Here is a 21,889-nt window from a genome sequence, read left to right as displayed (position 1 = left end):
CACGTCTTTTGTTGCAGTTGTAGGCATTTTTGATGAATCGCTTGGCATGCGTTGCTGGCAGCGCTTTTGCATGAACATCTCTGACAATATGTTCCGGCAGATAAGCTCATTAAAATTGTTTGCATTGTTTGATAAGGGTCGTGGCGCAGCCCGGAACGCAACTGGTTTGATGTGCTCCTTGTTGCCGACTCGAAGGGTGATAATACGGCCCGTAGCTCCCCTTATGTCAATATACAGTTATTTTAAATGCTGCCTGGATGACAGCAAGCAGTGCCTCTGCAGAGAACACGCCCCTTAAAGCTGATTTTCAAGCAACAGGAAATGATGCTGCTCTCAAATATCTGACTAAAGTGGCGAGTTGTATGCTCGATTAGATGAAAACAAACGTGGATGACATGGCTTGTCTGTCTGAAGAAAATCACAGTATTTTTCTTCTGCTAAGGAGTAACGGAGCTGCTACCGGTGTAGCTGACCATTAATAACCTTAACAGTGAATCTCATTGTTGATCGCACTCTGACGCGTGATCTCGAAGTGTGCCGGCGATCCCAGTGTGTGGCTTGTTTGAATTGCCCATAATTTAGTCCATCTCACTCTAAATCTGCTGATACTTTGTGCAGTGGAGCCCCAATGCACACATTTAGCACGAAGTAGCAAATTTGCTTTTGTAAGGACCTATTTCTACTTGCAGAAAGCCTGGAGCTCTCACTTCCTATATGTAAATTTTAGCTGAGTAGTACAAGATTCCGTTTTAGAGGAAAGCTGGTGCACCTAAGCAGAAATATGAAATATATTTGAAATACCGTGCATCTGTGTTTAGTTATTCTGACATGTCATAGGTGCTACTGATTACTGTCTCACTTCTTCAGAGGGGTTCTTTGGAAAACCTCTGTTAAATCAGGTTCTCCATTTTTCCTTTGGAATAGGTTTGTATGTGTTTTTCTGCAGCCATCAACAAACCAGTTTTCTTGTCCTTCTGCCTTTCATATCAGACATAGAATTTTGTCTAGAAAGAACATTTTGCAAGGCTGCTGTGTTAAGCACCTGATGATAGAAATAACTGTATCGTTTGCCCAATTTTTTGAAAATTGTGAAGTTATTCTGCATCTGAATAGCCTTTAATCCAGAGTAGTACTCCTTAGTCTTCTAGGGATTTGAATCCATTTGTATTCCTCTCTAGAGCAATATAAAGGAATACAGAACTCTTAATGCTAATGTTGCGTGTTACTTTTGGGCAGTAAATAAGTAATCCAGTTCGATATATTCCAGAAATAAACCTTTAATGCTCAAATAAAAATTTCCACTGGGGAATTCTATTTAGGTTCTTTTTTTCTTGTGGAAACTTAGCCTGATCTGCACAGTCATGGCATCCATATCTGTTGATTTCTCACTTTCTCCAAGGGACAGAATGATACTCAACTTGCTCTCATTTCTAACTTTAAGTACTTTAGGAAGTAAATGGCAAGCATAACAGAAGGGAAATGTTAAAGAAAATATGTGAAACCTGCTGTGAAACTTCTCCTTGGTAGTGAAAAAAATGGCTTTTAACTTCCATGGAAACCTTGACTAGTTAGGTGAGTTTGGTGCTTGTCCAGTTTGAGCTGCAGCAGGAGCTCAGTAAGTATAACAGATGAATACCATCAGTAAAGTGCCTACAACCACGCTGGACTGTCAGTGCCATTGCTGACTTCAAAGCAGCCTTACAGAGCAGCTTGTACGACCTTACCATATGACACATCAAGTTGTTATGCCTCTGACTGTTGGGCTGGCTTGTTCTATGTGCATCTAGGAATATGAAATAAATATGTCATTAAACACACCCTGGAGCTTGACATCAGATCAGCAGTTACTTGTACAAAGCTAGAAGTACGTACTTTGCTCGTAAAACACTTGTGCGTACTGCAGCTTTGCTCTTAACCTGCATCTCCCATGTGTATTCAAGTTCAGTATTTGCCTTTAAGTCTTTCTCTCCTGTAATATCAGAAATGCATTCTCATTTTACAATTTCTAACGTGTTCTGTTTCATAGATGTTTTAAAACAAAAGTAGTCTTTATTGATCAGAAAATTTGTGTTTATCAGGTTGGATATTCTCAGACCTAAAAAAAAGCTTTGCTATTTCTAATACCAGGTCTTACCAAAGATTTAATATGCAACTCCTGAATCAGACATAAAAACAACTGCAGTTTATAACTTTTTACAGACTGAGAGGCTGACATGGAAGGAGATGCCATAAGTTATCCACTGAATTGAGGATGCAGCAGGGAATTGAACCTGTACCACAAGTCCTAACCGTATGCTCCGTATGCAAAGCCACAAATAGTTTTTCCAAGTCTTCCAAAGGACATATTATATTGTGCAGACTGAGACATACGGGCCCAAGGTGTTAAGTTTCTCATCCAGCTTTACTTAGGTGGTAAATGGAAACCAGGCACTTCGGCATAAAATATAGTCACAGGATGATGTTACACCTTTTAGAGTTAATAACTGTAATCAATCTGTATTGCTCTAGTAAAATGCTGTTTCATGTCCTCCAGACTGAGTTTAAAATTTTTTTGGTACTGAAGCATCTTTTTGTTGGCCCAGAATAGATTTGGGGTAATTTCTGAGAATGGCACTACATTTAATTATAGTTTTGCTTCTGTGTTCAAAGAAGTCTGAAAAAATTTAATGAGAAACCAAATCAAATGCTGTGTGGAGAATTTTTTTTAAAATAGGGTATGTTTGCAGTACTTTTATTGCCAGAATCTGGGCATTTTGTGTGGTAGATCAGCTCATCATATTTTTAAAAGCTAACTGTACAAAAAGTTTGAATACTTCCAGGGTTGAATGATATACCTAACCCACCCTAGTTCTAAAGGGGAAAACTGTTGTACCCTCCTTTGTAGGAGACCGTGCTTAACTTTTGGTTTATCTGTGTGTGTTGCTAGAAAAACGCTTTTCTGGTCCTTCATCCCTGGCTATATTTAGTTTTATATCCAGAACTTGCACGAAGTGGAAGGAGGGGGGCCCAACTTCCTGATTGTTTTTCTTCAAATCACTAAGCTGAAAGGAAAGAGTATTTTTATTGTAGTTTTTATCTATGAGCGTGTACCTCTCTAAAGTTATGTTTTAAATATCTGGTTTTCCTAAGTGTTGTCTTCCTTCTAGAAGTCATTGTGTAAGCTGTCAATGAGCGATGGTGCTCTGCATAATAATGAAAGCAGGACAGAAGTGGCGATTTCCTCACCCACTGCTGAAATAAACTGTGGGGTGTTACAGAGCGTATCTGGCTGCCTTTTACAGCAGTATGAGCTGATAACTTCCATGCTGAAAGTGGAGATTTACGTTATAGCAAAATCTGTTTTGGTCTTTGCCTTCCCACCTCCCAGTGAATTGCCGGATGCAGGCTGGCCCTGGGCAGCAGAGAGCATCCTTCCCTCCGCAGGACCTGCCCCTGTCTCTGGTGGCTCTGTGCCTTCCACACGTGTGGCTTTACTCAGGGTTCAAAGGGAGACCTACAGCTATGCCTTACTGTGGGCAGAAGGCATAAGTCAGACCCTTTTGAAGGGTCTTCTAAAATTATGTTCCATTGAATATGGTAAGCAGGTAGTTCCACTGAAGTAAAAAAGACCATTTGTGTTGATAAAATTAATATAATAATGCACAAACTTGCTGAGAACTGGGAGACAGTACACAGTAAAAGCAAGGAGCTATCTTCTTGCTTAGTAGTACAGACAGGTGTGACTTCTGAAACTGTAAATGCTAGTCAAAGGAAATACTACTATTATTACTATATATTAGTAACTGAATCATTATTTTCAGAGGCATTTGTTGTTCACCTAACAGCTTTGTTGCAGATTATGAGAATTTTGTACTAGATTTTACTGAAAGGAGAAAGTCTATAATAAATGTTTAAAAAAAACCCCAGCAACAAACCAACATAAATCACACCCCATAAATTTGGCTTGAGCTTTTCTAAAAGTGGTATTTTTGTGATAACCCCCTTGTCTGTCAAGCGTCTGGATTGCAACTAGCTAACGGGCAGAAGACTGTCCTGATGACTTAGAGCCAGCAGCTACTAGCCAGCATTAAAAGGGACCATGCAGAAATCTTTCCTTGGTTCCTGTGAGCTTAGGTACCCACTTATTTTCTCTTTTCACTTTCATAAAGCTGTCTTCCTATCACTACCACTGCTGCTCTTCTTTAATCTTGTTTTCTGATTAGGGAGTACTCTGTCTAGAGAGAGCTGTTTTGGTGAGTATCTTCTGCTGGGTCTAGCTCTCAAAAGGCACAGGGTGAAACTGAAGATAACAGGGAGTCACATGTGAGTGCATATAAACATGTCCGAGGGTTATGAGGATGACTCTGCTCAATACTGCATCAGTAGTTTGAAACCTAGATAATCCCTGCCTACGTTATTGGGCTACCTCTCTTGACGTGGATTTGATCTTCCTTGAAGAAATTATCCTCACAGTGTTTTGGGTGTTGGGGGTATTTGTTTAAATCAGGAGCTGAGAGGCAGATAACTTTATGGGATTTCAGGAGAGGGGAACAAAACAGCACTCCACAGACAGCCCAGTTTGCGTAAGGAAATGGAGGTGATTTTCAGACAGCGCTATCTTCTCAGATGCACCCAAGCACTCTCACCAAAGAGTTCTGAGAACACATAATCTGCACCCAGCCTCCATGGGTTTCAGAAACATCCTGTAGGTGGGAGGCTGCATTCTGGTTTTTGGTGTGTGATGTGGTTTTTTTAAACTACCTTGTTGAGCTGCATAGCAAAAGCAATGTGTTTCTGGCATATTAACAAAAAAGGAGCAAGTTTCAGATATTTGAGAACTGAACCTGATGCTGTCACTTTTAGAAACAGACAGTTTGACTTCTGCCTCGTGTCTTCAATCTAGTGTCCCTGGAAAACAGGCACTGAAAACTATGCTGCATTGTAAAAGAAAGGTGATATGGAGGTGGGGCAAGAGATCCTGATTAAAGCTATTTCTTTGGCTAGTTCAAGGGAGGTGCAACACCCTCATGACAGTCAGGCTGGACCACAGCATACCTGGACTAACCTTGAGATATAAAACTTGTTTTGGGAGACAGTAAGAAAAAAAAAAGTGTGGTAGGTCTGCATTTCAAGCCTTGGCCCTTGAATGAGTGACTCTTCAAAAATATCTTCAGAGGTCTTGTGTTTTGGTGGGGAGGTTAGTTTAATTTGACAGTCTCTTCTCCTTCCTCATGTCCAAAACTAAGTATAGCAAAGGCTTGGTAAGGAAGAAGATAAATCGTGTGCCAGCTTTTCATTTTGGAGATGAAACTTTCAGCCTTTGTTTGATAATTGAAAACGAGTGGTCTCACCACATCTGTTCTCAATCATGCAAACCACTGAGTGGGATGGCACGAAGGCTGTAGTGCGGAATAAGCGTTGTGGTGCTGGTGGTGGTGGCGGCGGCAGCAAGACTCACACTGCACCAGGACAGTGTTTGGATACTTGCATCCTTGCATCCTCCTCGCTCCCTGAATCCTGGCCTCCAGCTAGCAGCTGGTCGCTCACTTCCAGCATCAGTGCTAGGGAACGTAAATGGAAAACATCCGTGTTTCTTCTGTGGATGGCGTTAGCTGTGACTGCGTAGCTGTTTGGATCTTGCTCAGACCTCTGCTGCCTGACTCACCGATTAAGCATCTTTTTCATATTGTTTCATTATAATTAGGTGGGAGGGGAAGTGGAATATCAACTATAAGAGTTTACTAAGCATACATTTAACTGTTGGGATTTTAAAAGCTGTGTTTGGGGGGGTTTTTTAACACAATTTTACTGTCTTCACGCTATCAAATATTTAATTCAAAATGAAAATATTTCCTATGATATTTTGACAGAAATTTATCTAGTTTTCTGGTGGTATACTAAGTTATTAAATACTTTGTAGAGAGAGCTCTGTATACTGAAAGCACAGCCATTAAATATCTTAGCTTAACCACTCTGAAATAATTTGTTTCCCGTAGAGCCTCATGCTTAGTGAAGGGTGCTTTTGTGTTAAATCTGGGTTTTTGCTATGCTATCCAAACAGGAAGCGTAAACATTCATCAGTGAGTTGAGACTTAAGGATGTAGCTTCCTTAGGAAATCCTGCAACTGTGCCAGATCATTCTGCCTGGAGAGAAATATGCTATGCAGGTTGTGCTGTTGATCTTCTGGCCTTGCGTGTGACCACCTTGTATTGTTTCAGAGGTTTAATTTTCAATATTATGTTTCTTGGCTACTTTGGAACCCTGAGAGCTAGTTAGCAAAATCTGTGGACTTCAGTTTTATCTTTTAAGAGCAACTCAAGTGAATTTTCCTTCCTGACAGTATGGGTCCTTAGTACCATACAGATTTCCTACCCAAGCAGCTGTAATTATTCAGAGATGCACATGAATGCAAATTCTTGCCTGTCACTCTGGAATGTGGTGTTGATGCTTGGAAGGGCTTGCTGGCAGTATGCATTAAACAATTTTGGAGGAATGAAAATTCATTTTAGGCAAATTTTACATGGTTGTTATGCCTCGCTTCTTAAGGTTAATCTCTGTGGAGCTAGTCCAGTAATATCATGAATAGGAAGCACTAAAATATTTGCAGTAGAATACTCATTTGTTTTACTTATGGATTCAGTGTTACACAAATCATAGCTTGTTAAAATAACTATAGAATCTATGAGTAATTGTTTGTATGGAAGTGGAATACATAGCACAGTGATATGAAAGTCCTGCAGGAGTTTGCGTATACAGAAAGACCATGGTGTGTAGGAGTGCTGAGAACATGAAGGCAGTGGTAAATGGTTGAATAGAAGTGATACATTTTCCCAAAAGGACAGAATTCATATGTAATTTAGCCATTTTATTGGAAACCTTGGTATGCAGAATAGTGTTAGTTGTATTTTATTGAATTATTGTTTGCGGTCCATATCACTCCTTGCCCATATTAATGTTTCAAAGTTACATATGATGTAGATTCTGAATCAGGGTCTGAAAACACTGTTTTCAGTAAACACATTCATGTCGTGCCAGTTGTCAGATTCAAAGAGGCATAAGGAATGTTTTCTTTTTTTTTTATTTCATTTAATATATCTCCTATGAAGACAGGCTGATAGAGCTGGGATTATTCAGCCTAGAGAAAAGAAGTCTCCAGGGAACCCTTAGAGAAGCCTTCCAATACCTAAAGGTGACTGACAAGGGAGCTGGAGAGGGACTTTTTACAAGGACATGTAGTGACATGGCAAAGGGCAATTGCTTCAAACTGAGAGTAGGTTTAGATTAGATATTAGGAAGAAATTCTTTACTATAGGGGTGGTGAGGCACTGGAACAGGTTGCCTAGAGAAGTTGTGGATGCCCTATCCCTGGAAGAGTTCACAGTGAGGCTGGATGGGGCTTTGAGCAGCCTGGTCTAGTGGGAGGTGTCCCTGCCTATGGGAGGGGGTTTGTAACTAGATGATCTTTAAGGACCCTTCCAACCCAAACCGTTTTATTATTCTGTATGTTTCTGCCTGCAGAAGTTTGGCTCTCTAATATACCTTTGTGTATATACATACACATCTTTGGTCCCCAAGTGTGAAATGAGTTACACAGCAGTGGGGGTGCTCTAGAACTGCCTTGTCTCTCAAGCAGCTCTATTTTTAATATGGTGAGGTGTTTTTTTCCACTACCACGTTAAGCACACCCTCCCAATGCCCCTCCCCCTCCCTCCCTGCAATTGTTCCTGAAGTGCTATACAGTGTGGATCTGGTGGTGCTGGTGAACAAGATGAACATGAGTCAGCAGTGTGCTCTTGCAGGGAAGAAGGCCAAGCCCATGCTGGGCTGCATTGGCAGGCATGAAGCCAACAGCTCCGGGGAAGTGATTCTTCCCCTCTGGTGCTTCTGAGACCACATCTCACACACTGTGTCTGAATTTGGCTTTTCCAGTTTGAGAAAGACAGTGTCATACCAAAATGAGTGTGATGGAGGGACACCAGGATGATCAGGGGGCTGGAACGTGTGAGCTGTGTTTATTCAGCCTGGAGAAGAGACAGCTCAGGAGAGGGGAAGAGCTCACTGCAGTCTTTAGCTGTCTCATGGGAGGCTGGATTTAAAGAAGATGGAGTCAAGTTCTTTGAGATGCATGGGCAGAGGATGAGAGGCAATGGCAGCAGCTGCAACAGTAGAAATTACTTTATATATTGGGAGAAACGTTTTCACAGAAGGGATGGTCAAACACTGGAAGATGTTACTCAGAGGAGCTGTGGAATATCTGTCCTTGGAGGCACTCAAAACTCAGATAGATGGGATCACTGGTAGCCCTCTCTTGCTGACTCTGCAGTGAATGGGAGGTTGGAGCAGATCTCTCTGGAGTTCCCTGCCTACCTGAGTCACTTTATGATCCCATTCTGTAACTCTTAATAGGCATAAACAGCTCATGACTTAAAAATAAAGTAATGAAATCGCATGCTTTAAAAGTGAAAGGAATATCATCTGGCAACAAATTCCATACTGCCATAAAGGTGAAATCATCCTTGTCATCAAAGATTTCAAAAGGAAAAGAAAAATGTGTGTTTTCAGTTTCAGTTTGACATCATCAATTTCAACTGTTTTCTAGTTTAATTCTTGCAAAAGCTATACTGCTGCTGCTGCAGAAGTGTATTGGTTACTTCATATTGCATTCTCTAAATCACTGGGAGCAACTTCTGCAATTTAGTACCCTGAGATGACCAAAAGTTTGCAGAGATACAGCAGGGCAAAGGGATAGTTTTGCTATGTCATAAAATTAATTATTTACATTGCAAGTAAAGATTATGTTTTGAAGTTAATAGCTGATAAATTGCTCCCTCTGCTTTTAAGGAATTGTATATTTTTTCATGCAGAATTTTCTTTATTGATAAACTTAATCTGCAAAATTTTTAATTGTGAGCACAGTTCTTAAACTGTGTCAGATGTCTGCTTAGTTTGACATGCTTTTACAGGGAGTGGTACAAAACTGTCTTGTTGCATGGCCTGCAGCAACACTGAGAGGATTGAAGAAACTAAATATTCACATTGCAGCACAGATTACCTTCTTAACTACATTTATATGTAGTTGAAGGCAATTCAAGCAATAAACTTTTTTTCCCCTTGTTTATTGTAGGAGTTGAACTTGGTAATGTCACCATTTGCCAGCTGGAAGCAATAGACTTTAGGAATTGACCTCAAGATATTCTATGAAAGGAGACCAAACCCTATTAAACAGTACATTTATGCTTCTCTTAGCTTAAGGTTCCAGACTTTACTGGGACTTGTAGATAAAGATTGTTGTAACTAATTCTGTTTTTACAATCACAGTTGCATCAAAGCAGTAGGCACCACCTAAAGAACATGGAAAACAGAGGTTTGGGGATTTCCCCCTTTAGATAGGCAGAAGATGTTAAAATCTGATGGAAAATGCCGACTTCACAGACCTTCAAAGACCAACGTGGCTGAAAAAATACGTTTTGGGGAAACTTAACTTGATGCCGGTAGCCTCAGCAATTGTGTTGGTAGTGCAACAATACTAAATCAGTCTGTGGTTACTGGCACACAGCAAGAATAATACGTTACATAAATCACAGATGGTTGAACTAGCATGTTCCTAAAGGGCAATTTACTTCTTGAAGGATTAGTGAATTCTAGTTTTAGTTGCTCCAAAATTAATTTAGCAGTTAAGCAATTGCACGTAGAAGTTCAGCCCTGTTCTAGATAGTGCTTGGTAGGATTAATTCTTAAGTGCAAGTCATTTATTGGTAATTCATTGAGCACCAGAGTAATTTAAGAGTGCTTCCTTGTCTGTTATAGTATGAACTCATAAGAACAAGGGAGGAGGTCAAGTTACTTCGGTATCCAAACCCAAAATAAAGTGTTGCGGCTGATAGTCTTAACACTTGAAATCTGTATAATATTAACAATGGTTTGTGGTGCAGCGGAGGTCCAGGGACCCTGGCAGCCCCTGCGCCGCGTGCGGCGGAGGTCCGGGGACCCCGGCCCCCCGGCCCCTGGTCGTGGTCGGCCCCCACCCTAGCCCCTGTGGGAGAAAGGAGAGAAAGAGGGGGAGCCTCGCCAGCGGGTACTGCACCCCCGTGGAAGAGGAGAGGGGAGCTTAGGAGCACACAGAGGTTTGCCGTTCCAGGTTTGGGGTCAGGTTAGCAAAGGCATGTAATGGTTTTGGAAAACTCCATAAAAAAGTATGGCGAAATAAACACTTGAAGAAAAATACCAAGATCAGTGTTTACAAAACCATAGTGCTGTCTACTCTCTTATATGGTTCTGAATCATGAGTCATCTACTGCCACCACCTGCATCTCCTAGAACGCTTCCATCAATGCTGCCTCAGTACAATCCTAAACATCCACTGGTCAGACTAATACATCTATTCTAGAACAAGCAACATTGAGGCCATGTTGCTGAGAACACAGCTACGTTGGGCAGGGCACGTCTCCAGGATGAAGGACCACCGCCTCCCTAAGATCTTGCTTTATGGTGAACTTACCACTGGCTGCTGCAAGAGAAGAGCCTCGAACACAAGATACAAGGACTCCCTGAAACAACATCTCAGCCTTGGCCCTATTGATCAACATAACTGGTCTACTCTGGCCTCCAATCGGGAGGGCTGGAGACACACCATCTATAACGCTGCTGCTTCCTTTGAGAACACACGCAGGATCACTCTCGAGGAGAAAAGAACACAGAAAGAATCGTGTCTTGCAGAATATACCACCTAAGGAGTCTTTCTGCTGTGCCTTTTGCAATCGGACATGTCTATCTTGTATTGACCTCATAAACCACCAACGTGCTTGTAACAAATGTGGATAGAGCCTTCCTAAATCGTCATTCACGAAGCCTAGCCATGATGTTGTAGGGAGTTTGTATAAGCCAAAGACAGGGTTATTTATTTGGGTCTATATCATCAACATTGGAGATGTTAGAACTCTAAGATTTAGTGTTATCATTAATATTGGTTTTGGTCTAGCTTTCACTAGCAGTTGAGAGAGAAGTGGAAGAGACGTTGAATGCAGAGCCTAGTGAAAAGCTATGTAGTGTGTTGGTGCAGTGGTCTCCAGAGGCAGTGCTGGCAGGGGAATTACAGCTGGTTCGGGTCCCAGGTGTTGCCTGGAGCTTATCCCTAGAAACCTGCCCACTGAATTTGCTGCATACCCGGCAGAAAGCCTCGTGCTTCTCCTTTCCACCTCAAATGTCAGCAGAGCTGTGGCAGCAGTGGGAACTCTGGGCAACCATACTAGAGTTTAATCACAAAAATACACAGCAGTGTTTTAGAGAGTGATGCACCACTGAAATCAGCCAGCATGGTTGTGTGTTGCTTCATGTGTTGTCACATGCTTGTTTACAACTTCAGGGTAAAGGTGGCTTAAAATAAATGTTGTCTTATACCCCTGATCAGTGTCCTCATCTTCCTGCCATTCAGGGACTGAGTGGGGCTGGCTGCCTGGCTGATGTCTCAGCAACTCTGTCGTGCAGGCTGTGCTCTGGAATCTTTGCCCATAAGTCCTGGGATGGTTGCATGAGTGGTTGTTGTGCTGTTTCTTGTCCCTTACTTGGTGTCACTCCAGACACCTTCAAAGTGGTGGTGGCTAAGGCCACCTTTTAAGGAAGGCCCCTTTCAAAGGGCCTTGTTCCCTGTGGTAACGGGGATTCGGACCCAATGATCCTCGGTGGGTCTCTTCTGACTCGTGATATTCTGTGATTCTAACAGACATGTTTATTAAGGTTAGAATAAATGTTGTAATGCATAAATCTGTGTGTATCTACACTTGTTTTTAATGTAGAAGAGAAAAAAGCTGATGCATGACGAAGTCCTTGTTCTCTGTATCATATTGCATCATTTGTGAGTAGAAAAGGTATATTGCAGTCCCTTCTTTGCTAGTGCAAGAGATTTCCCATGAGAGTGTTCTCCTTGTTATCTTTGCCTGCCTTGGATAGCCAGGGTTTATTAAGTGTACTGCAGTCTCACGTTAGGAAATGGCAGTTATGTGTTAAGAGAAAGGCATTGCATTTCCCCTTGATGAATCCTCCTGTTTTCCCTTCTTCACAGACTTCTGAAATGCGTGAATGCTCAGTGCCCGTCTCCTGCTGAGTCACTGCCTCTCTTGCCTGGCTCTGTGCAGGGTTCTGAGGCACTTGGAGGCTGCTCAGACCCCCTGTCAGGAGGGCTGTATAGTATTACCAAATCTCATTTGGCATTACGTTATGCTTGGAGTAAATCAGTGTGTTACTTTAGCCTTTCACCTCCGAATGTATACATGCCGGAGAGGAGGAGGGCAGCAGCAAAACTCTGGATAGGTCAAAACTAAATTCATTTGGTGACTTCATCTGTCTCTAGTTGGATCTCTTTCCTGCTGAAACTCTCAAGTCTGCCTACAGCGTTTTCTGGACTTAAAAGGCGGAAATGGCAGGAGTCGGAGCAGCGGAGCTGCTGGGCTGCAGCATGGCTGCTGTCCCAGTCTGTTCTGATTCTGACATAGTGTCTCGATGCCCAGCGATCTGTATGACCAGCAGTGTTGTTTTTTCTGAATCGGGATTTATGATTGTTCTTATCCCATCCTAATCACAGGCAGATATTTGCTTGGTGTAGATGCAGGTGGCTGCTTAGATTCATGGCTGTGTCCGCACTGTTTTGCCTGGGAGTTCACAGGCTGCACTCGTGCAGGGCAGTGTGTTTGGAAACAAGCTCTTCTCCGCTGCCGTCTTCATTTTCCAGTAAATCTGCATTTGCTATAGCACTTAGGAATCTCCTGTCTGAAAGTACAACTGCTCATCATCATTTAGTAGGAGCAAAATATATAGGTCCCCCTGTTATTTGGAGAACTCGGGCTAGGAACTGAGGCTTTACTAACATGTGCTACCTCTCAAAGCATCCTTCCTCCAGTACTCAGCACTGATGTTACCTTGCTTTATGGCATGATTTTTAATCTCTTAGAAATCCTCTAGCCATGTCTGCATGTGTGCTTAGTAATCTTTTATTTTCCATAAGAGGAAAAAATGAATGAAAAGAGAATTAAAGTGCCCATGTGTGTCTTGGTGAATTGAGACTTTGTTTAACAGAAGATTAAATGTTGGTTTATTCAGCAGCTTTTTCAAGGTTTTCTAGTTACAAAATGGTCATAGACCTCTTCTGTTTTCTAAAATGTAGTGTTTCTCATTGACTGGGGTTTATTGACAATTATTTTTCTCTGAACCAACCTTTTTTTTTTCTTTCTTCACAATCTCCTTGTCTGCTGTGAAAGGTAGTGTAGTTGCCACTGTCTATGTGAAAATTTTACAGGTTGAATGTCTTCCTTCAGGGCATCAAAGCAGCAATTCAATCTTAAGATCTTAGAGTTGAAAGCCTTGGCGGGGGGGAGGGTAATAACTGTGAGTGAAAGCAGTTAAGTTATTCAGCATTGCAGCCTTACCACGCTTATGTTCCTCTTGTTCAGCCTACTTCAAAGGTTTCTTGTTGTTCTTCATTAATAAAATGCCTTCTTAATTTGTAGTAACATTCTTTTTTACTGAAATTTGTGGCCTTACCCATTTTGTGTGAACTATTAATGTTTGCCTTTCTTGAACCTCTATCCTTTGTCAAGGATGTATTTTTTTCAGTTAAGGTTTGTTTACATGTGGAAATTGATAAGGAAACTGTCAGAGCATGCAAATACTTTGCAATACAATTAAGATATTGTGTAGTTAAGTGTTAATATTGCACTGTACTTTTGGAGGCAAAGGTGAACCCTGACAAAAAAGGAAGTGTGCTACTGTAGAGACATGACATTATGTATTACACTGCTCTACAGTTTTGGTGGCAGCAGGAGTGAGAAGGTAGTTGGAGAAATAAAGTCTTACCTATGCTATGCAAATATGACTGGCAGATTCAAGTGAATGTGGCTTGCCCTCCTCAGGTGCCCTAAAGTCTTTCCAGCACTAAATAATTGTCTTGGAACTTTTAACTGTTATTTTCATTTTTGTGAAATATGCCAATGTCATAACTGGTTAGTGAATAAACTTCAAACTATTTCTAAAAGCCATGCAGTGGACAGCGTAATGCATTGTTGGTTATTAGGCCATCTCAGAGGTTTTGGCTCAAGTCATGTATATTATTTGAATACTTTTCATTGTGTTTTATAGATTTGGGGGAGCTGAAAAAGAACCAGTATTTTTCTGCCTCTCAGATAATAAGGTTTTTGGGGGGGATAAAGTTTTCTAAAGCCATGTGTAGCACAAACCAGAATTACCACCATACACCACAATCTGAGTGACTCAGATTGGGATCTAAACCAGTCCTTGAGACCCATCATAGACGTTTATTTAGGTCAGAACATCACAGCATTGGCAGGCAGCCTCTAATTTAAAAGAACAAAAGTTAAAAATGCCCTAATCCAATCAAAGTAAATCTCTATTACTCTACTCTCACTTGCTTTTAAACAGGGAACTACAATGAGAACAATAGAAAATATACTGTTGTCTGTGTTAAATGGTAATCCTGCAATATTAAAGCAATCAAAATGTACATGATTTGTCTCAGTCTCCTCTAGACTCTGTAGCGTGCTTCACAAATCATTTTAGGTCAAGTCAGATCCATGTGGTAAATGTAAAATGGCATTCAGAATTGAGTGGGATATACAGATAATAAAAATATTCTTAACATTTCAGGGCTATTTAATAACATGGGAACAGTGCATAAGAGATTTGACATTCAGCATCTTAAAAGGTGTGGTTTTCTCGCAGTATTACAACCACAGGATTCTTTTCTTCTTCCCCCCCCCCAACAATGTCTCATTCTGATTAACCTTGTATCTGATTCAGTTTCTGAGTTGATAGAGCTTTATGTTGCTTGCTACACATATCACTCCAGTTGCAGCACCCTGATGCCATGGCATTTGCTGCCGAAGTGCAGCATAAGTCAAAAGGGAGAGTAAGAAGTGTTGTCAGCATTGCACAGGAGCTTTTTGTGTTGATTTTCTGTCCTCAGGACTCCTTTCAGTAAAGAGAACCTCAAGCATAACTGGCCTCTAATGACTATGGCTAAGGCTGTGTGCAGTGAGTGTTAAAGAAATAGGCAAGGTCCAGCAAATGAGTTGCCATTTTGAGATGATTTATAAAAGGATGAATTTTCCTTGTTCAGGGAGTTAGCCTCTGAGTCTGGCAGGTTTCCTCCTTCAGGGATTTTTTTGTTTTGCAGTAGCTTTAATCTAGAAAGCCTTTTGAACAGCAGCTGCAGCAGTCTCAGCTTCATCTTAGCTTTTCTGCTGTATCTTCTGCTTCAGTAATTTTTGGTGTGAGATCTTTTTTTTTACTGGCAGTATCTATCAGGTGCCAGCTTCCAGAAGGCCTCTTTGTACTGTCACACAGACTTTCCACTTCATTTAAAAGCTTAATAATATTGTACCATGCCTATCTGAACTAAACAAAAGACAGTGGGCAGAAACTGGAACAGAGGAGCTTCCACCTGAACATGAGGAAGAAATTGTTTACTGTGAGGGTGACTGAGGACTGGAACAAGTTCCCCAGAGAAATTGTGGAGTCTCCTTCTCTGGAGATAATCAGAAGCCATCTGGACACAGTTCTGAGTAAGGGGCTCTAGGTGGCCCTGCTTGAGCAGGGAGGTTGGACTAGATGACCTGCAGTGATCCCTTCCAACCTTGACTATCCCATGAAAACGTGAAGGCCTTGCAAGTTCAGAGGGGATGGCACGTGTGATGAGTTTTTACAATTACGAATTAGGTTCATTGCTGTAGTCCTTCCTGTCTTGCTGTTATTACTGGTGCCATTATTAATGGTTTGTTGTAATACAGCTTCTGCTGTCAACAACTGTTAGTTATCCCTGGAAAAATAAAGTAAATATGCTTCTTGCAAAACTGATCTTAGGAACAGCTGGATAGCACCTTGTAACAGCTGCAGTTATCTGTAGCAAGAGCAGTGGAAAATGCCTAATAGCTGAATGTTCAGTGCTACATGCAATACCTTAAAAAATTAATAGATCTTTGAGTGTATTGTTTACTATTGGGCATGCTGAGCCAGTATATTTCTGACTGTTTAAGCGTATACATGATTTTCAGCACCTGGCTAATCCTCTGAACTCAGGTTTGTGGTGTGTAGTTGTGCATGTGTGAAGTGTGTTTATGAAATGGTTGGACTAATATGTGAAGGCTTGAGGTAAAGCAAAGGATAGAGTCCTTTGTGGTTAGACAGTGCTATAAAAGCCAGAGGATTTTAATCTCCACCTGTGTGCTCCCAAGTGGGAGGTGTGATGTGCTATCCTCTTCTGCTTTTAGTTACTATGGAATCACCAGGCATATCTGCGGAAGGTGGAGGATCTCAGGTAGACGCCGGTTTTCAGGCTTGTATAAACCTCATTGCAAACCTATGCTTGAGAGCCTTCAGCCTTATCAAGAGGAAACCTAACAAGTTGAAAATGTAAATAATGTTATTGGAAAGCAGTAGTAGTATTAGTAGTATTAGGACATAAAATCAAGTTGTTAGCTACTTGGCTGTTGAGAGTATGGCCTGTGTGTCTGCCTGCCCAGCTGTTCTCTTGCATTGCCTTAGACATGCTTATTGATGCATTTTGAAGCTGAATCACATTTTTCAAAGTACTTCAGCACTCAGGGAAATAAGTCAGGCAGAAAACCCAAGCCCAGCTGTAGATGTCGAGCACAGGGTTCTTGGCTGTTTCTGAGCATGGTGGCTGTGCTACCTACACCTGCTTGTTCTTTTTTTTCTTTTTCCTCTTTTTTTTTTTTTTTTGTTTTGTTCAAGGTCTCTCTGTGTGGCAAAGAGGAGCTGTGTGTATCTGACCACCAAATTAGAACATGCTTACTGTACAGGAAACCTTTCCCAACTGAGTTTATTTAGAACATAACCAGTAGGAGGGTAGGGAACAGGAGATGCAAAGACAGGGTGAACTCTTTCAAGAGAAGAGGCTGTGGAAGATTCAGATGTATGTCACCATGTCACTGTGGATGAATGGCAATGGCATGTTATTGAATTTTTTTAACAAAAATTCTGATTCGTTTTGCTTAACTTTAAAATGGTACTGATACACCCTCATGCATACTTGTGTGTACAAATGTGAAGCTACTGTCTCTAACAAATAACCTGAACTTTTGTTTGACCAATAGACCATAATAATTCATTTGCAGACACAGTGTAAGTTGTATTACAGTAATCCTTCAGGGTAGCATTGTAAAACTCAAGGTTATTCATTTACTCGCAGTTTCCTGCAGTAGAGTTCCCCACCCCATGCACTGCAGTAGAGGAGGTTGTTTGGTCCCCTGTGGGTTGCAGAAAGGTGGATATCTCTCTTTGCAGTTCTATGTGGAAAAGGGTGATGAGGGAAGTTCTGCTTCCTTCTTGTGTGTGGATTTTCTTGATCTTTTTAACAGAGTAAACTTTCCCCTTTCACTACTGGTAGCTGATGGTTGTTCTGAGCTCTGCCTGGTCTCGAGAGGCCAATTAAAATTTTCATGAAGTAGTGGCAATTATAGATCAGAGTAACTTTATTTCAAATGTTACCATCTAAATATCTTCAGCTTCTTTAGAATTGAGTGGAACTGTTCCATATCAATCTGTTGGTTTAATATTAAGCTCACTATTCTGAATCTTAAGTGAATATTAAATTCAGTATTAAGCTGTTATTTCAGCTGATCTTACGGACAGTATTTAACATGTTAGTTTAATAGTGGCAGTGGTAGTATGTTTCTGTTAGTTTCTTATCTATCTAAAAAGGCTAAAAATAATAAAGTAAAAACCACACTAACGGTGACGTTTCAGACTTCAGATGCAATTAGTGTCAAAGGTGCTGTTTGCCTGCTCAGTCCCTTCCATCCTGATGCTGAATAGCCGTTACAGTGTAGTTTTTAAGAGTAAAAGGGCACTCCCTGTTTCTAAAACTTTGCTCCTAGTGCTTGGTTCAATCCAAGCACTTAATGCATGCCAAGAAAGCAACCTTTGCTAAGTGTTACAGTGAATGCAGGGCTGTGTTCATGAAATTGGCTGTGCTATCTGGGAGCCCGCTGGAAGAACTGAGCAGACTGAGCACAGGCTGATTTCTTCCATGCTTCAGAGGTGCCTGTACACAAGCGGGTAGAGAGGCAGCCTGGTTCCAAATGAATGAATTTCTGGCAGTAGTAGCCTGACTATTGGAGCATGAATTTTTTGACCCTATTTTCTCTTTTTTTTTCCCACCTTTTTTTTTCTCCTTCCCTACAAAGCAAATTTGAGGATTTTATGTTTTAGATCTTAATCTCAGTAGATGGGAACAATTTAACAGCCTTCAGAGATTTGTTTCCTAGAAAGTGACCTGTATTATGAACTTTGTAATCTTGTATTTAAATTTATTCTCTGTGTTATGTACTTATACACTTACAAGTTACTGAGTCAAGTTTCATGCTGGTGGGTTTTTCCACACATTTTATCTAGGTTGCCCCAGGACACCTAACTATGGGTGGAGTTAAGTTGCAGTCTTTGTGTTCCCTGTGGAATTGTTTCTCAAGCTTCAAAGGGTTGCATCTCTGCAAATTCTGAATGGAAATAGTCCATGCAGACCTTGAATCCTACGTAGGAGATCTTTGTCTCTTGCTTTTGAGAGGCAAAGTTGAGGTCCAAGGCTGAGGTGGCAGGATTGACACCAAAGCTAGACAGTTAGGTGTTACTATAGATGTCACTAGAAATGGAGATGTGCAGTCTCCACCAAACCAAGAATAATGTTCTTGCTAAGAATTATTGTTCAATTTCGACTATTTGAATGTTTCTGACGCACCTCATGCTCAGATTGTTCCTAGTGGACTTTCTGATGTCCATTACTCATGAGAACATTATTTACTCTCTTCATGAATGATCATGATTCCATTCTTTGAAACTGTTGATGAGATGAACTTGAACATGCTCATCTTTTATCTTGACAATGAGATAGGATAACAAGGAATAAAGTTCAGTAGTATGCATTTCTAGTCTGTGTACTTGGGGACTGATGATAAAGCTACCATGAATTACCTACTTGCAGGAAAGGACCTTAGCTAACTAGAAGAATCTATGTAAGATGATGTAGCTGTGAAAACTTTGAGCACAGAGTGCCGTTTTCCAAGGTCTCAGTGAAATGTTATCTCAACACAGTTTGAAACTGTCTGTTCAAGGACTGCTGGCAATACCAGTCAGTGAATGTCTGACTTGATATAAGAGACTCAAATTGATTTGTTTAATCTAGACTACCTGGGCATTGGGACAGACTCCGAGTGCTGTCCCTAACACATTAGGAAATCCGCTCTGGGAAGGAGAAAGCCACTAGAGTTGGAGGATAATGTTGGCAGAAGAACAAATGGGTTTAATCTGAGAGGGAGTGTTCTTTAGAGGAGTTGGGCTCCACGGCAGCTTTCCTACCAGACAGTTGGGGGTGCAAGTCTCAGTTACTTTCAGGATAGAAGCTGGTAAATTGATAACAAAGATTATCTAGTATTCACTCTGTGACTGAATTAATTATGTAAAAGGCCCCTGTCCCAGTAAGAAATCAGTGTTCCAGTAAGTAGAACAGCTACATCATCTAGAATTTATCTGAAAATTAAATATTGGTTTAGGCAGCCTGATTGTCCTGCAGGGGTAAAAAACTGACAAGAGGTCAGATCACTGCATTCATGCAACACTGTTACGAAATCTCAGATCTCTGATCCTGTCTGTGTGTCTTTATCTGTGTATGATTTTTTTTTTTCTACCTTACCAGCATGAAGCAGAGTACTGTAGGTTTGTATGTTCTTTAAGTTCACAGTGACAACTGGAGAAATATGGTCATAGATTCCAAGAGGACATTGAAGAGGTTAAATATCATTAAAGAATGAAAATTAAGCCTCCTCTCTCAATAAATAAGAGAGGGTTGTGAGTGTTGCACCTTTTCTGTCCGTTGTTTGAACAGGAAACGTATATTCATTGTGTTCAGAAAACAATTATGAAAATGTCAAATTTTTTTTTTTTTCCTAGTTGGGGAATGGCGGTCAACGTGTACTCTACCTCTATAACCCAAGAGACTATGAGCAGACATGACATCATCGCATGGGTTAATGATATATTAGCTTTAAACTACACAAAAGTTGAACAACTCTGTTCAGGTAAGAAAGCACAGTATGTTCTACAAGTGTTTATTTTAAAACCTCTTTAAAAGTCTGATTTGTTGAAAATAGATAACTTTTAACTTTGACATAAACCAGTTACTTTGAGAAAAGAGACTAATGTATGTGCGAAGGAAGCATTTTTGCGTTTGTGTTAATTGCAGAAAGATAAGGTGCCTTGGGAAAGCATAACAAAGGCAGAGGTGAATGGGACAAATGTAGCAAAAGATACATAAAAGTAATAAAAAGGTTGGCTAAGCAAGAAAAGAATACAGTGATAAGCTTTTGTGGTTTAAAGCTACTAGGGTGGTATCTTTCCAAATGGAGAGTGGACATAACTGAGAAAGAGAGCTGACACCCCAGATGAACAAAATTCTCCGGCTCCTTTTCCTTCCTGGTGAGGTTCCTAAAATCCCTGCTTATGTGTGCAGGAAAAGAGCACAAGTGTGACTGAGGGAAAACATGGATTTGAGGAAATGAGCCTTTAGCTGCTATGAGGGCTTTAGAACTTCGTCAACAACATCTGCCTGTTTCTCTTTAAATGTACCTGAATTCTTGTTGTAAGTATATTTGGTAATGAGCCCATAAAAAAGGGCTAATGGCTTGAATACTTTGGACATTTTGGTTAATCAGAGTGGCAACTACAAGATAAGTGTTAAACAACAGGGTCCGTAATTAGATGATGGCTAGAAATGACAAAGGCTGATTTTTCACTGAGAATACACATGCCCCTGGGGAATTATTTTTTTCTGATTCTCTACTGTGATTTTTAAATTTGAAGATTCTTGTGTTGGAGGAGATCTAACTTAGAGCATTCTCTTCATAAGTAAGATATTCCCAGCAGATTAGTTGTCTGGAAGTAGCAATCTAAGTACATGAAAGAGGTACCACATTGCTACATTTCGACTATTTCCTGGTCCAGATGAAATGCATAAACAGGGTCTTATATTCATATATTTGAATTTACCTACCATTCTGGGTAAATTTTATGTGTCAGAGATGTTCCCTGAAAGGTACAGATAATCCTTTGACATTGATAGTCTCACAACCTATTCTTCAAAATGTAGAAAAACAATTCACAGCTGCAGAAGTAGGGTTCCATGCTTGCAGCCTTGCACACCAGCCATAAAATTGAGGTTGAAAAAGTGCAGGTTAAAGTGCATGTAAGTAACTGATATAAACTGAACAACAAAAGACATAATCGCATATAATCTTTTTAATCATTATTAAACTTGAAACTGAAGTGTTATTTTTAGCTGTTGCTATATTTACATGTCCGGAAGTTAGCCTAAGTATTTTATTTTGCTGAATTTTATATAGAGACAATATTCAAACAGGGATGTGTGTGCAACTGCATGTAAATGTGGGAGTAGCTATATATAGATAGATAAATATAAACATAGGCATGCACACACTTAAGGAGATAGATACAAGAAAATGGACGTTTGCATCCGAAAATACCCGATGTTTGCCATTGTTTGAAACAGGAAGCATAGTAGACAAGTTATTGACTTGTTCCTGTGTAGCTGTTTAAATGCTCATAAATAGTTGAAAGGAAGCTTTTGAAGTGAGTTCTCAGTCAAGTTTAAATGTGTGTGGGCTTTAAAAAAAAAAAAAAAAATCCAAAAAAATCCCCCCCAAACCCCAACAAAACGAACGAAAAAAAACAAAAACCAAGATAAAAAAAAAAAACACCAAAACCGTTTCTCAAAATAGGGGAGAAGTGATCTAAGAAAATTTTTATTAAGCAGAATACAGTGAGTTAAAATTATGTAAGAAGATAAGATTGAGAGACTTCAGCTGGGTGGGGCAG

At 40.5% G+C, this 21,889-nt stretch overlaps 1 protein-coding gene across 1 annotated transcript in view; it reads left to right on the top strand.

The window, feature by feature from the left end:
- Positions 1 to 21,889, top strand: part of MAPRE2 (microtubule associated protein RP/EB family member 2) — a 74,268-nt gene that overhangs the window by 16,166 nt on the left and 36,213 nt on the right. Inside the window, exon 2 of the mRNA XM_025895818.1 lies at positions 19,949 to 20,076. Within this exon, the coding sequence (XP_025751603.1) occupies positions 19,956 to 20,076 (121 nt within the window). The 5' untranslated portion in view covers positions 19,949 to 19,955. The remainder of the gene's footprint in view (positions 1 to 19,948; positions 20,077 to 21,889) is intronic.

The sequence above is a fragment of the Manacus vitellinus genome, unplaced genomic scaffold (assembly GCF_001715985.3).
Source record: "Manacus vitellinus isolate BGI_N305 unplaced genomic scaffold, ASM171598v3 scaffold_1_pilon, whole genome shotgun sequence".
Taxonomy (NCBI): domain Eukaryota; kingdom Metazoa; phylum Chordata; class Aves; order Passeriformes; family Pipridae; genus Manacus; species Manacus vitellinus.
Note: the sequence above shows the minus strand (reverse complement) of the source record. Positions and strands in the feature narration are given on the sequence as shown.